The following is a 15,674-nucleotide window of genomic DNA, read 5'->3' on the forward strand; positions in this document are numbered from 1 at the left end:
CGCCCACCCCGGGGGGATGACTTTACCGAAATGCTGGGTCGAAGAGAACAGAGATGGATAATATACCCTTGATATTGTTAGCCCGAAAGGTTTGAATAAAGAGATTGAATGGCATCTGTTTGGTTGAGTGAGTGCTCTGTTGTGATTGGTTAACCTGACTCTCGCGATGGATTCCCGTTTTGCGCCTTTCTTCATCTTTAAATGTCTGTCACAAATGAGGGTGTTCACGCTCCATTGACTGGTATGAAAGGTATGTGTTTACTTTATTGTTTGAAATATAGTAGCCAACCCCCCTTTCTGTTCCACTATTTATGTACCGTATTTTTCGCTCCATAAGACGCACCTGACCATAAGACGCACCTAGGATTCAGAGGGGGAAAATTAAAAAAAAAAAAAAATTGTGCTAAACCGGCTCTGCGTCTGGGCGTCTTATGGAGCAAATTAGGGGAGTGCATAGGTTTTTTTTTTCTCCCCATTTTGTTTTCGGGTCTGGGGAGGGCCATTTCGGTCCACTCCCCAGATCAGAAAATTTTTCTTTCTGTGGGAACCCCCAAAAAACCCCCCCCCCATCCCTTTAAATTAACAACCTCCACCCCCCTGACCCCCCCAAGACCTGCCGAATTAATTTCCTGCAACCCCCCACCCTCCTGACCCCCCCAAGACCTGCCGAATTAATTTCCTGCAACCCCCCACCCTCCTGACCCCCCCAAGACCTGCCAAACGTCCCTGGTGGTCCAGCGGGGGTCCAGGAGCGGTCCGGGAACGATCTCCTGGGCGTGAGCCGTCGGCTGCCAGTAAACAAAATGGCGCCGACGGCCCTATGCCCTCACTATGTCACTGAGACCGACCGCTGCTATTGGTCGGTCTCAGTGACATAGTGAGGGCATAGGGCCGTCGGCGCCATTTTGTTTACTGGCAGCTGACGGCCCTATGCCCTCACTATGTCACTGATACCGACCAATAGCAGCGATCGGTCTCAGTGACATAGTGAGGGCATAGGGCCGTCGGCTGCCAGTAAACAAAATGGCGCCGACGGCCCTATGCCCTCACTATGTCACTGAGACCGACCAATAGCAGCGGTCGGTCTCAGTGACATAGTGAGGACATAGGGCCGTCGGCGCCATTTTGTTTACTGGCAGCTGACGGCCCTATGCCCTCACTATGTCACTGATACCGACCAATAGCAGCGATCGGTCTCAGTGACATAGTGAGGGCATAGGGCCGTCGGCTGCCAGTAAACAAAATGGCGCCGACGGCCCTATGCCCTCACTATGTCACTGAGACCGACCGCTGCTATTGGTCGGTCTCAGTGACATAGTGAGGGCATAGGGCCGTCGGCGCCATTTTGTTTACTGGCAGCTGACGGCCCTATGCCCTCACTATGTCACTGATACCGACCAATAGCAGCGATCGGTCTCAGTGACATAGTGAGGGCATAGGGCCGTCGGCTGCCAGTAAACAAAATGGCGCCGACGGCCCTATGCCCTCACTATGTCACTGAGACCGACCAATAGCAGCGGTCGGTCTCAGTGACATAGTGAGGACATAGGGCCGTCGGCGCCATTTTGTTTACTGGCAGCCGATGGCCCGCGCCCAGGAGATCATTCCCGGACCCCCGCTGGACCACCAGGGACGTTGGCAGGTCTTGGGGGGGGGTCAGGAGGGTGGGGGGTTGCAGGAAATTAATTTCAGGTCTTGGGGGGGGGGGGGGGTTGTAGGAAATTAAGTCGGCAGGTCTTGGGGGAGTCGGGGGGGGGGGGGGGTGTTTGTTAGATTTTTGTTTGGCTTTTTTTTTATATTCGCTCCATAAGACGCACATACATTTCCCCCCCACCTTTGGGGGAAAAAAAAGTGCGTCTTATGGAGCGAAAAATACGGTATATATCTTTTGCAGATTCTATTGAAATTCCTGGTCCCTCCCGATGCAGCCACAGCGAAACACGGGACCGTGTTGGGGGACTTTGATAAACCATTGTTGTTATTGGTGGAGTTGCCAGTTTTACACTTTGAAATAAACAATATATTATTTGAAATAGTTGGTGGAACTCAGATTTGTACTTGCACTATTGTTCCTTAGTTCTTGCTCATGTGCAAGGTTTTGCTTCGCTGGATTTCTAGATTTCAATTATCCCAATATTGATTGGGTAAATGTAACATCAGGACTTGGTAGAGACATAAAGTTCCTGGATATAATAAATGACTGCTTCATGGAGCAATTGGTTCAGGAACCAACAAGAGAGGGAGCTATTTTAGATTTAATTCTTAGTGAAATGCAGGATTTGGTGAGAGAGGTAATAGTGGTGGGGCCACTTGGCAACAGTGATCGTAACATGATCAAATTTAAACTAATAACTGGAAGGGGGACAATAAGTAAATCTGCAGCTCTAACACTAAACTTTCAAAAGGGAAACTTTGATAAAATGAGGAAAATAGTTAGAAAAAAACGGAAAGGTGCAGCTGCAATGGTTAAAAGTATTCAACAGGCATGGACCATATGTATTTCACACATTAAGAAAGGTGGAAGGGAAGGCAAAACAATTGCCGTTATGGTTAAAAGATGAGGTGAAGGAGGCTTTTATAGCCAAAAAAACATCTTTCAAAAATTGGAAGAAGGATCCATCTGAAGAAAGTAGGATAAAACATAAGCATTGCCAAGTTAAGTGTAAAACATTGATAAGACAGGCGAAGAGAGAATTTGAAATGAAGTTGGCCATAGAGGCAAAAACTCATAATAAAAACTTTTTAAAATATATCCGAAGCAAGAAACCTGTGAGGGAGTCGGTTGGACCATTAGATGACCGAGGGGTTAAAGAGGTTTTTAGGGAAGATAAGGCCATTGTAGAAAGACTAAAAGAATTCTTTGCTTGCTTGTTTACTAATTTTATTATTTATTTATTTAAAATTTTTATATACCGGCATTCATGTTGCAAACACATCATGCCGGTTTACATATAACAGGGGTGTACAGTGAACAATTCAATAACCTATTTGTGTAGAAGGAAGCAGTTACAAATAACAAGGTAAAAGAACTGGGAGGAGAGAAGAAAAGGGAGAGAATAACATTAGGTATAGGTATTTACATTAGTAATAACATTTTTACATTTACATTAGTAATTACATTTTTACCTAATGAGGATGTTGGTGAGATACCAGTTCCTGAGATGGTTTTTAGGGGTGATGAGTCAGATGAACTGAACGAAATCACTGTTAACCTGGAAGATGTAGTAAGCCAGATTGACAAACTAAAGAGTGGCAAATCACCTGGACCAGATGGTATGCATCCTAGGGAACTGAAGGAACTCAAAAATGAAATTTCTGATGTATTAGTTAAAATTTGAACCCATCATTAAAATCAGCCATTGTACCTGAAGACTGGAGGGTGGCCAATGTAACCCCAATATTTAAAAAAGGCACCAGGGGCGATCCGGGTAACTATAGACCAGTGAGCCTGACTTCAGTGCCAGGAAAAATAGTGGAAACTATTCTCAAGAACAAAATCGTAGAGCATATAGAAAGACATGGTTTAATGGAACATAGTCAACATGGATTTACCCAGGGGAAGTCTTGCCTAACAAATCTGCTTCATTTTTTTAAAGGGGTTAATAAGCATGTGGATAAAGGTGAAGCGGTAGATGTAGTATATTTGGATTTTCAGAAGGCGTTTTACAAAGTCCCTCATGAGAGGCTTCTAAGAAAACTAAAGTGTCATGGAATAGGAGGCAATGTCCTTTCGTGGATTACAAACTGGTTAAAAGGAGAGATTGAAGAATCTAAATATGTACACGCTGGAGGAGAGGAGGAGCAGAGGTGATATGATACAGACTTTCAGATACTTGAAAGGTGTTAATGATCCAAAGACAACGACAAACCTTTTCCGTAGGAAGAAAATCAGCAGAACCAGGGGTCACGATTTGAAGCTCCAGGGAGGAAGATTCAGAACCAATGTCAGGAAGTATTTCTTCACGGAGAGGGTGGTGGATGCCTGGAATGCCCTTCCAGAGGAAGTGGTGAAGACCAGAACTGTGAGGGACTTCAAAGGGGCGTGGGATAAACACTGTGGATCCATAAAGTCAAGAGACCGCCAATGTAGAGTGGGTGGCTCACCAGAAAGATGGCTACTGCCCGGAGACAATACCCTTATTAAATAAACATACAGATGCTTACTGTGACTCCAACATCGCTCTAAGCTTCAACGGCAAGAGGAAATGTGGAAAAAAGGATTTGCTATCACAAAGAGGGGAGTAGCTGGCTTGTTACGGCGGTTACTACCCCAAACCAAATAAGCCTAATACTTCACTTTCCAAGCATATACAGCATAGTTCTCTGCTTCAACGGCAGGGGAGAAGTAAAGAGGGTTCGCACTCACAAAGCGGGGAGTAGCTGGCTTATTACGGCGGTTACTACCCCAAACCAAATGTGCCTGATACTTCGCTTTCGATGCATATCCAGCATGGCTCTCTGCTTCATGGCATGGGAGAGGCTGATACATCAAGCATTTCCAGCATAGCTCTCTGCTTCAACAGCAGGGGAATAAGAAAAGCTGAGGCTTCACGCATATCCAGAATAGCTTCAACTGCAGGGGAGAAGAAAAAAAAAAAAAAAAAAAAAAGGATTCGCACTCACAAAGCAGGGAGTAGCTGGCTTGTTACGGCGGTTACTACCCTAAACCAAAAGGGCCTGATACTTCACTTTCAATGCATAACCAGCATGGCTCTCCGCTTCAACGGCAGGAGAGAAGAAAAACAACCAATAGGGGCTGTATGACATAGTCTGGGTAAAGGGAATAAACATGGGTGTAGCTTGCATATTGCAGCAGTTACTACCCCTACTACCCCTAACTAATCAAGCTAGGTATTTCACTTGGATGCAGCTCCATCACTGCTCTCTACATTAATGGTGGGGGTGGAAGGGAAATAGAACCAAGAGTTAAGAGAAAATGATAAGTATGAGAGAAAAAAAATGTGTGAAGCTTGCTGGGCAGACTGGATGGGCCGTTTGGTCTTCTTCTGCCGTCATTTCTATGTTTCTATGTTTCTATAAAAGACAAGGAAACAGAGAGTAGGATTAAATGGTCAATTTTCTCAGTGGAAAAGGGTAAACAGTAGAGTGCCTCAGGGATCTGTACTTGGACCAGTGCTTTTCAATATATATATATTTTCCCCTTCAAGTGAGCTCCTCCTCAACTCTCTAACAGCCATGGGCTTCACCCAAATAATCAACTCCCCCACACAGAAATCAGGCCACATCCTGGACCTGATTTTCATCAAGAACAAAATGATACTCAACTCCCCCCCCCCCCCCCCCCAATCACGTCATCGGTTCCCTGGTCGGATCACTTGTTAATAAAACAAAAGTCCAAGTGGACCATACCCACATCCACACTCTAAAAGACAAAAAAAATGGATATTCTTCACCAAACCATGCTCCAGCGATACACTAGAAAAAACCCTACCAGACGCCCTAAAGCAACTTGACACCTCCAATACCGTCAACGCAGTCAACTCATGGACCACAATCAACATGGAAACAGCGAAAAAGATCTGCCCAACCATCGAAAAAGAAATTGGAACCACAGCAAGACACAAAGCACCCTGGTGTAACCAAGACCTAAAAAACATAAATCACCGGCTAAGACAAGCAGAAAAAGCCTGGCGAAACAACTCCAAAAGCCAACTACGTGACCGATACTGTACCCTCCTATACATATATACAACAGATATCAACAAAGCCAAACTGAACTTCTGCTCCCAAAGAATCCACAACTATCAATACAACCCAAGAGTCCTGTTCGAATATGTAACTCAGCTGACATGACCCATCAACAATCACCCACAAACAGAGGCTTCCACAATATCCAGTCACAATTTTGCCCAATACCTAATAGACAAAACAGCTAAACTAAGTTCAAAAGGACCCACAAATCAACCCCGAACCCTCCTCACAATCACCCCCCACAGCATCCACATGGACACAGTTTGGGACCGTAGCCTCCATCGAGATTGAAAACCTCGTTCAGAAGATCAACCCAGCAGCACACCCGCTTGACCCCATCCCAACAAAAACCCTTAAACCGAACTGCCTAGCGAGGCCCATCGCTGACATCACGAATCTCTCCCTCGAACAAGGAGTACTTCTGGAATCCCTTAAATGCGCCATAGTCAAACCTATCCTAAAAAAACACCCCATCTTGATCAGACCATCCCATCAAACTACCGGCCCATCTCGAACCTTCCTTTATAGGCCAAGATCATCGAGAAAACAGCACCGAATCACTGCTACTTACCCTCATGGATACCGTACTTGGAGGATTTGAAAAAAGTCACATCCTTCCTACTAATCCTACTAGACATCTCCGCCACCTTTGACACTGTCAATCATAAGATCCTAATTCACAGGCTAAGAGAAATAGGCATTGGTGGCATCACTCTCCAGTGGTTCCAATCATTTCTCACCAACAGGTCGTTTAAAGTAGCCCAAGGAAATTCAACTTCAGATATAATCCCCCTCTCACAGGGAGTCCCACAAGGCTCATCCCTATCCCCTACCCTTTTCAACGTCTACATGCTGCCACTATGCAAGTACCTAGACAAAACAGGACTCACCTACTTTCTGTACGCCGATGACGTTCAGATCCTGCTCCCCATCAGAGATGACATTAGCAATACCCTACGCCGTTAGGAACCACACCAAACAAACATAACCGCCATCCTCACTGAAATGGCACTAACACTCAACTACAGTGAGACAGAAATTCTTCACCTCTCCAGAAAAACATCATCACCCAACTCCTTCCTCTCTACGCAATCCAACTACAATATACTCTCGACTGCTAGAGACCTCGGAGTCACCCTGGACCAGGAACTGAACTTCAAGCCCCACATCAAAACACTAATAAAAGAAGGATTTTACAAACTCCAAATCCTGAAGAAACTCAAACCTCTACTTCACCCCCCAGACTACCAGTCAGTACTACAATCTCTTCTTTTCGCCAAGATAGACTATTGCAACGCCCTCCTAACCGGCCTTCCTGCATCCACCCTCAAGCCCCTCCAGCTCCTACAAAATGCCGCCGCACGATCCCTAACGAATAGGAAAGAAACAGATCACATTACACCCGCACTCAAACAACTCCACTGGCTACCTGTCCCATTTAGATCTCAATACAAAACACTCATGCTCATGCACAAAACAATCCACAATGACAAAGCCAGCTGGTTACAAGGACCTCTGACCCCTCAAAGCCCCGCTAGAAATCTCCGCTCAACCAACACAGGCCTACTCCCCATCCCCCCCACCAGGGAAATACATCAAATCTGCACAAGAGAACGTGCCGCATCCGTAGCAGGCCCTCACCTCTGGAACAACTTCTGCCTGCTCTCAAAACAGACCCCTCCACACCATCCTTCCGTAAAAACCTCAAAACCTGGCTCTTCCGGAAAGCATTCATACCAGATAAATAGCCCCCCTCCCACTACTGTACGTAGTTAATTTAAATTCAAATTCATTCTGTAAAAAGTCATGTTAGCATTTTATCTATAATACTGTCTTATATAACTATTATTGGTACCTAGCTAGTTAATTAATTTAAGCTGTTATAATGTATCAGGTCTTCATAAGGCTTGCCTTAGACCACTCGTTATATGTAAACCGATGTGATATGGCAAATCGAATGTCGGTATAGAAAAAAAAAAAAATATATATATATATGTATAAATGATCTGGAAAGGAATACGACGAGTGAGGTTATCAAATTTGCGGATGATACAAAATTATTCAGAATAGTTAAATCACAAGCGGATTGTGATACATTACAGGAGAACCTTGCAAGACTGGAAGATAGGGCATCCAAATGGCAGATTAAATTTAATGTGGACAAGTGCAAGGTGTTGCATATAGGGAAAAATAACCCTTACTGTAGTTACACGATTTTAGGTTCCATATTAGGAGCTACCACCCAGGAAAAAGATCTAGGCATCATAGTGGATAATACTTTAAAATCGTCGGCTCAGTGTGCAGCAGCAGTCAAAAAAGCAAACAGAATGTTAGGAATTATTAGGAAGGGAATGGTTAATAAAACGGAAAATGTCATAATGCCTCTTTATCGCTCCATGGTGAGACCACACATTGAATACTGTGTACAATTTCTGGTCGCCGCATCTCAAAAAAGATATAGCTACGATGGAGAAGGTACAGAGAAGCGCAACCAAAATGATAAAGGGGATGGAACAGCTCCCCTATGAGGAAAGGCTGAAGAGGTTAGGGCTGTTCAGCTTGGAGAAGAGACGGCTGAGGGGGGATATGATAGAGGTCTTTAAGATCATGAGAGGTCTTGAACAAGTAGGTGTGAATTGATTATTTACACTTTCGAATAATAGAAGGACTAGGGGGCATTCCATGAAGTTAGCAAGTAGCACATTTAAGACTAATCGGAGAAAATTCTTTTTCACTCAACGCACAATAAAGCTCTGGAATTTGTTGCCAGAGGATGTGGTTAGTGCAGTTAGTGTAGCTGGGTTCAAAAAAGGTTTGGATAAGTTCTTGGAGAAGTCCATTAATGGCTATTAATCAAGTTTACTTAGGGAATAGCCACTGCTATTAATTTGGGTAATTGCCAGGTTCTTGTGGCCTGGTTTGGCCTCTGTTGGAAACAGGATGCTGGGCTTGATGGACCCTTGGTCTGACCCAGCATGGCAATTACTTATGTTCTTATGCCTGTCTCTCCTTTATATCTGATGTGGATCGAGATCATTTCAGACCAGTGGAATCTAGAGGTGATAAGAGATGGTTATGTTCTGGAGTTCCTCAGTGTTCCTTGGGACGTTTTCGTAGTGTCTCCCTGCAGCTCTCCGCAGAAGAGACAGACAATGGAATCTATGTTGTCAGGCCTCCTCAGCTTGCGGGCTGTGATCTCAATTCCCATGTTTCAAGATAATACGGGCCAATATTCCAATTATTGCATTGTACCTGAGAAAGGGGGAGGGGGTCTTTTACCCTATCCTGGATCTCAAGGGAGTCAACCGGCTTTTGCAAGTGACTCATTCCCACACAAAAACCTTAATGCTCGTTGATAAGTTGAGGAAGTTTCTTAATTCTCTGGATTGTCAGAGGCATATCTGCATCCTGCTGGATCATCAATAGTTTTCTGTGTTTCGCTGTTTTGGGACGACTTTATCAGGTTTTTATCGCTACCGTTTAGTTTGGAACCATGCCCAGAACATTCTCTAAGGGCATGGTTCTGGTAGCAGCAGTGTTGAGAAAGAATTGCATTCTGATCCATCTGTTCTGCAATGATTGGCTAATCTGGGCCAAGAGCCATGAAAGAGAAGTTTCAGGCCCCACGCACGGTAATCTCCTTGCTGCAGGAACTAGGTTGGATGGTAAACTTGGCTGAGAACAATCTGCAGCCATCCTAGGTACTGTGGTATCTAGGTGTTCGTTTTTCACATGAAGCAAGATAGGTGTCCCTGTCGGGGGTCCGAATTCAGAACTGATGGCACAGGTGCGATTATTGACAGAAACAAAATGCCCGGCGGTGTGCTCTTACTTTTGGAATTTACATTTGATAACATCACTTTCCCTATCTCTAGACGGGCATGTAACGTAGGTGTCATTTTAGACTCCAGTCTATCCATGACTGACAGTATTTCATCAATAAAACAAAATTCCTTCTATAAAATACCTTTGTTAAAAAATATAATAAAATAAAACCTCTTATATCCAAAAGACTTCCACTCCGTATTACAAGCTTTTATGCAGACTAGTTTAGACTATTGCAACTCACTCTATTTAAGCCTCCCCGACCACACACTACATCCTCTTCAATTAGTCCAGAACGCTGCCGCTTGTTTATTCACCAATATAAACCATAGAGAACATATTACTTCAATTTTAAAATATCTTCACTGGTTGCCAGTAAGTCAACATATTCATTACAAGATACAAGTTGTTTCTCCTTTCTTAGGATTCAGTCTGCTCGAGGGATTGCCTTTCATCCCCTGAAACTCTTGATGCTGTCGTGCATGGTCAACTGTGTCTGGTGCTTTGGTTTGTAGGATCTTTCACAGACGCTGCCATTGTTGCTGATGATTCTTCTAAAAGTTGCTTGGGTTTTTCTGCCCATTGGGCCTATTAACCAAACATGGGCACAATTTTGCAGATGCATTCTCTCCTTCGGGTGCCTGTGGACCACAGTTTTTCTGGGGAGCTCTTGGGCCCCAGTTGGTTTTTCTGTTGTCTTGTAATACCGAAGGAAACTGTGGTCTTCGCCAAACCATGAGAGTGATGCAGTGGACCCTAAAATGCCAGTGGATTCAAGCTTGTCAGCCAGTGTCCAGCATTATCCAGGTTACCAAACAGCTCCATCTGTCACTAGCCTGGTGGATGCACCACTCCAGTCTCATTCAAGGCCTTCCTTTTCAGGCTCCAGATCCTCAAATTACTTTAACCACAGATACATCCAACCTCGGGTGGGGTGCGCATGTAGGCAACCTGCAGACTCAGGGAACCTGGTCTCCAGAGGAAGCCAAACACCAGATAAATTTCCTGGAGCTGCGGGCGATCAGATATGCCCTCAAGGCCTTTCAGGATTGCCTATCAAACATAGCCATCCTGATTCAAACCAACAATAAGGTTGTGATATGGTACATCAACAAACAAGAGGAACGGGCTCCTACCTCCTGTGTCAGGAAGCTGCACAGATATGGGCATGGGCCCTTTCCCAACGATGTTCCTCAAAGCAACCTACTTGCCGGAAATGGACAATCTTTTGGCGGACAAGCTGAGTCGCACTTTCCATCCGCACGAGTGGTCTCTCAACCCCACGGTAGCAGACACGATATTCCAACGCTGGGATTACCCTTACATAGACCTCTTTGCGTCTGTCCACAAAGTGGACAACTTCTGCTCCCTCGTTTGCAGTCACCACTCGCAACCAAGAGATGCTTTCGCTCTCTCCTGGTCCAGTGGTCTCCTTTATGCTTACCCTCCACTTCCTCTCATTTCAAAGACTCTCGTGAAGCTCCGGCAGGACAAGGGATTATTGATCATGATAGCTCCCCACTGGCCACGCCAAGTGTGGTTTCCAATCCTCCAGGACCTATCAGAACGCCGCCACATTCCTCTGGGGAAGGATCCCCTTCTAATAACTCAGAACGAAGGGTACCTGTATCACCCCAACCTTCAGGCTCTGTCTCTGACGGCCTGGATGTTGAAAGGTTAATACTCCAACCTCTTCACCTTTCAGAGTCAGTATCCCGAGTCCTGGTGGCTTCACGAAAGCCTTCAACAAGGTCTTATCGCTCTAAATGGAAGAGGTTTACAGTCTGGGGCACTTCCATGGCCATAGACCCCTTCACTTGTTCCACTGCGAGGTTCCTGGACTATCTCTGGCACCTGTCAATTAGGCCTAAAAACTTCCTCTATCAGGGTGCATGTAAGTGCAGTGTCTGCGTACCATAAGGGTATAGGAGATGTCTCCATGTCAACACAACCCTTAGTATCACGTTTCATGAGAGGCTTGCTCCATTTAAAATTTCCACTGCGCCCTCCTGCCCCCTGCTTGGGACCTTAATGTGGTTTTGGGACGGCTCATGAAACCTCCGTTTTAGCCTCTCCACTCCTGTGATCTATGCTATCTTACCTGGAAGGTAGTTTTTCTTCTTGTGATCATGTCCGCTCGCAGAGTTAGTGAGTTGCAGGCGTTAGTTACCTACCCGCCTTACACTAAAATTCTGCATGACAGGTGAGTACTCCACACTCACCCTAAATTTTACCGAAGGTAGTGTCTGAATTTCATATTAACCAATCTATTATCCTACCTACCTTTTTTCCCAGGCCCCATATCAACCGAGGCGAACAGGCTTTGCATTTCTTGGATTGTAAGCGTGCTCTAGTTTTCTATCTAAAGTGCACGTCAGCCCACAGGAAGTCCACTCAATTGTTCGTTTTTTTTTTTATGCCATCAAGCTTGGAAATCCTGTGGGAAAGCAAACCCTTTCCTCCTGGTTGGCGGATTGCATTTCTTTTTGCTATGAGCAAGCAGGCATTCCGTTACAACACCGTGTGAAAGCACACTATCAGGGCCATGGCGACATCAGTAGCACACCTCTGTTCGTTGCCGCTTGCTGACATTTGTAAGGCTGCGACCTGGAGTTCTCTCCATACATTCACAGCCCATTATTGCTTAGATAAGGCTGACAGACAAGATTCCATCTTTGGCCAGTCTGTTCTACGCAACTTATTTTCAGTATAATTACCCAACTTCCTTCCACTGACCCATTCAGGGTTCAGGATGCCCTCCTAACCAGAATGCCACCCCTTTTCTTTTGCCTCTCGCACGTCTTTGGGTGCATTTGGTGCATTGCTCGGGCATCTTCAGCTCAGTACTCACCCATATGTGAGGACTAACAACCTGCTTGTCCTGTGAGAAAGCAGAGTTGCTTACCTGTAACAGGTGTTCTCACAGGACAGCAGGATGTTAGTCCTCATGAAACCCACCCACCACCCCACGGAATTGGGTTTGATTACGTTTTCTTATTTTATTTTTCGCACGTACTTTTACTATAAAACGAGATTGAAGGGGGACCCCTGCTGGATGCAGGGTTGGTGCTATGCAGGGCATGCCCAGTAGGTGCCAGTCAAAGTTCTAGAAACTTTGACAAAAGTGTTCTGTGATTGGGCTCCATCCTGATGATGTCACCCATATGTGAGAACTAACATCCTGCTGTCCTGTGAGAACACCTGTTACAGATAAGCAACTCTGCTTTCTTGATCTCCAATAATGTTTAAGGAGAATCAGGTAGCAATTCTTTACACGCTCTATGGAGAGAACCTGAGGATTCTCTCATTTCTTTCTGTGTTTCTGGTTGTTCTTTTTCTGCTTCTTCCTTTCTAATCAGTAGTGAAATGCTGAAAAGGGAGATTGCTGTTTGAGATTTTCTCTTCTGCTTCGAGGTTTTTTTGTTGTAGTTTCTTAGGGAGTTTTCTCTACACCATTGCTTTGACATAAGGATACCGGCAAGTGCCTCTTCTATGTCACTCCTTTTAGCCGTGATGCCATTGAAATATTGTGCTCCTTAGTCTCCATCTGCTGGCATGATGATATGAACCCACATATTTGGACTGGTCTAGCAGGATTCAAGGAAAAAAATTAGCAGGTGAGACTAAATTTCTCCTCTAGTAGATGAATAGACTGCTAACATCCTGAAAATCACCATTAGTGTTGAAAGCTTCTATATAGATGCAAAGCATATATGTGAACTCTTCTCCAATAATTTTGAGAAAAATAAACTATTTTTCACACCAAGGGTTCAAAGAAGGGCAAAATGGAAAGTAACAAATCAGAACGGACAGATGCTGGCTTCAGTGGAATGACTGAGGAAGAGGTGATTGCGGCTGTATTGGAGATGAGCAAAAAGGAAATGCTGCAGCCCATTAGCCATGAGGATGAGAAGCCAACAAGCAGCCCAGATACCGGTTATGGAGAGGAAGAGATGCAGGAAATGTTGGATAATTCAGAGTCGATAGAGATGGAGAAACCTGCAGCTACAACTGAGCCAGGTACAGTGTACTGTGTGTTAAGAAACTAGTGTTTCACTCAATAGCTTTTTCTGATTTAGCAAATTCTGATCATGTTAACATTATTTTCATTATTTAAATCCGTAATGTAACAAATGTTGTCAAATTAAGAGGATAATGACTATTACAAGCTAAAATGAATTGGTACTATTTAGTTATTTAGTGTAACTGGGTTTAAAAAAAAATTTGGATAAGTTCCTAGAGGGAAAATCCATAAACTGCTATTAATCAGTAAGCAATAGTAACTTGAGATCTATTTAATGTTTGGATACTTGCCAGTTACTTAAGAATATAAGAACATGTCATACTGGGTCAGACCAAGGGTCCATCAAGCCCAGCATCCTGTTTCCAACACTGGCCAATCCAGGCCATAAGAACCTGGCAAGTACCAAAAAACTAAGTCTATCCTATGTTACTGTTGCTAGTAATAGCAGTAGATATTTTCTAAGTCAACTTAATAGCAGGTAATGGACTTCTCGTCCAAGAACTTATCCAATCCTTTTTTAAACCCAGCTATACTAACTGCACCAACCACATCCCCTGGCAACAAATTCCAGAGTTTAATTGTGCGTTGAGTGAAAAAGAACTTTCTCCAATTAGTTTTAAATGTGCCACATATTAACTTCATGGAGTGCCCCCTAGTCCTTCTATTATGCGAAAGAGTAAATAACCGATTCACATTTACCCGTTCTAGACCTCATGATTTTAAACACCTCTATCATATCCCCCCCTCAGCCGTCTCTTCTCCAAGCTAAAAAGTCCTAACCTGTTTAGTCTTTCCTTATAGGAGAGCTGTTCCACCCTCTTTATCATTTTGGTCGTCCTTCTCTGTACCTTCTCCATCACAACTATATCTTTTTTGAGATGCGGCAACCAGAATTGTACACAGTATTCAAGGTGCTGTCTCACTGTGGAGCGATACAGAGGCATTATGATATTTTCTGTTTAATTCACCATTCCCTTTCTAATAATTCCCAACACTCTGTTTGCTTTTTTGACTGCCGCAGCACACTGAATCGATGATTTCAATGTGTTATCCACTATGACGCCTAGATCTCTTTCTTGGGTGGTAACTCCTAATATGTAACTTAACATTCCCTATACGTACCCGGATCAGTCCAGACAGTGGGTCATGTCCCCCTTCCAGCAGGTGGAGTCAGAGCAAAACTCAAAGGCTGGCCTCTTATAAGCTGGAGCACCCTCTCTGTCCCTTCTGTATTTCTCTGACTCCGGCAGGTGAAAGGTAGCAGATCCTTCGGTCCTCCATTTAACTTACTAAGGGGAACTTTTCTTTTTCCTTCTTATTTCTCTTGAAGTATTTCTTTCTTGGATGGATCTCTTTAATTTAAAAAAAAGTGAACTTTATAACAAATTTTACTCTCAGCAAATTTTCAGGGATTCACTCCCTCAGTTCTAGGCTCCAACTTGCAAGCGGAGCCAGTGGTTCTTTTCTTTTCTTTCTGGGGATAAGTGCTGTTCCCTTTTTATTACTTTCAGGTCCAGCTTTTTCTTCTGAAGTGAGTTCAAGGGCTCAGGGGTGCACGCTGGTGGTCCGCGGGAATGGCGGCCATTTTGGATTCCCTGCCGCCAGCTACCGCGCATCCAGGCCCTGACTAGGACCTCGATTTTCCACTGGACCTCTCTCTAGTGACTTCCCCGGAGCCGCAGCCTCCTTCAGCGCAGCCCGTGGGAAACCCCACCCCGGCGTTTGCTCCGTCGGGCCCTCTCCCTGGTCCTTTTTCCACTGATTTCATTTTGTTACACAGTGCATATTTGGCCAGCATGAGCCACCAGCAGGGCTCTGCTGCGGGACCTCTACCTCCCAAAGTAATTCGTTGGTCAGATCCAGGCTGTGGTCAGCCTTCTGGATCCCAGGATGATGTGAGGATCTCACAACCGGGGGTACGCTAGGAGCTAGTCAGCCCCCGGCCCCCCCTGGAGCAGGGGGACAGCAGCCAGCTCCCAGGATACGGGTCTACCACCTGTATCCGCTCCGGATGATCCAGACACGGATGACCTTTCTTCTCCCGTGCAGGTGGAAGGGGATGACCCAAGGGTCTTGTGTCTCTTTCAAAGGGACAAGTTGGACTCCCTAATTC

The 15,674-nt window shown here is 44.8% G+C and overlaps 1 protein-coding gene across 5 annotated transcripts in view; it reads left to right on the top strand.

Annotated features, from left to right (window-relative positions):
• The window catches only part of USP37 (ubiquitin specific peptidase 37), a 539,331-nt gene that overhangs the window by 378,086 nt on the left and 145,571 nt on the right, over nt 1-15,674 (top strand). For all 5 annotated transcript variants that reach the window (XM_029605048.1, XM_029605049.1, XM_029605047.1 and 2 more), the window contains one exon: nt 13,305-13,557. In XM_029605048.1, the coding sequence (XP_029460908.1) occupies nt 13,305-13,557 (253 nt within the window). The remainder of the gene's footprint in view (nt 1-13,304; nt 13,558-15,674) is intronic.

Source organism: Rhinatrema bivittatum, chromosome 6 (assembly GCF_901001135.1).
Source record: "Rhinatrema bivittatum chromosome 6, aRhiBiv1.1, whole genome shotgun sequence".
In the NCBI taxonomy this organism is placed as follows: domain Eukaryota; kingdom Metazoa; phylum Chordata; class Amphibia; order Gymnophiona; family Rhinatrematidae; genus Rhinatrema; species Rhinatrema bivittatum.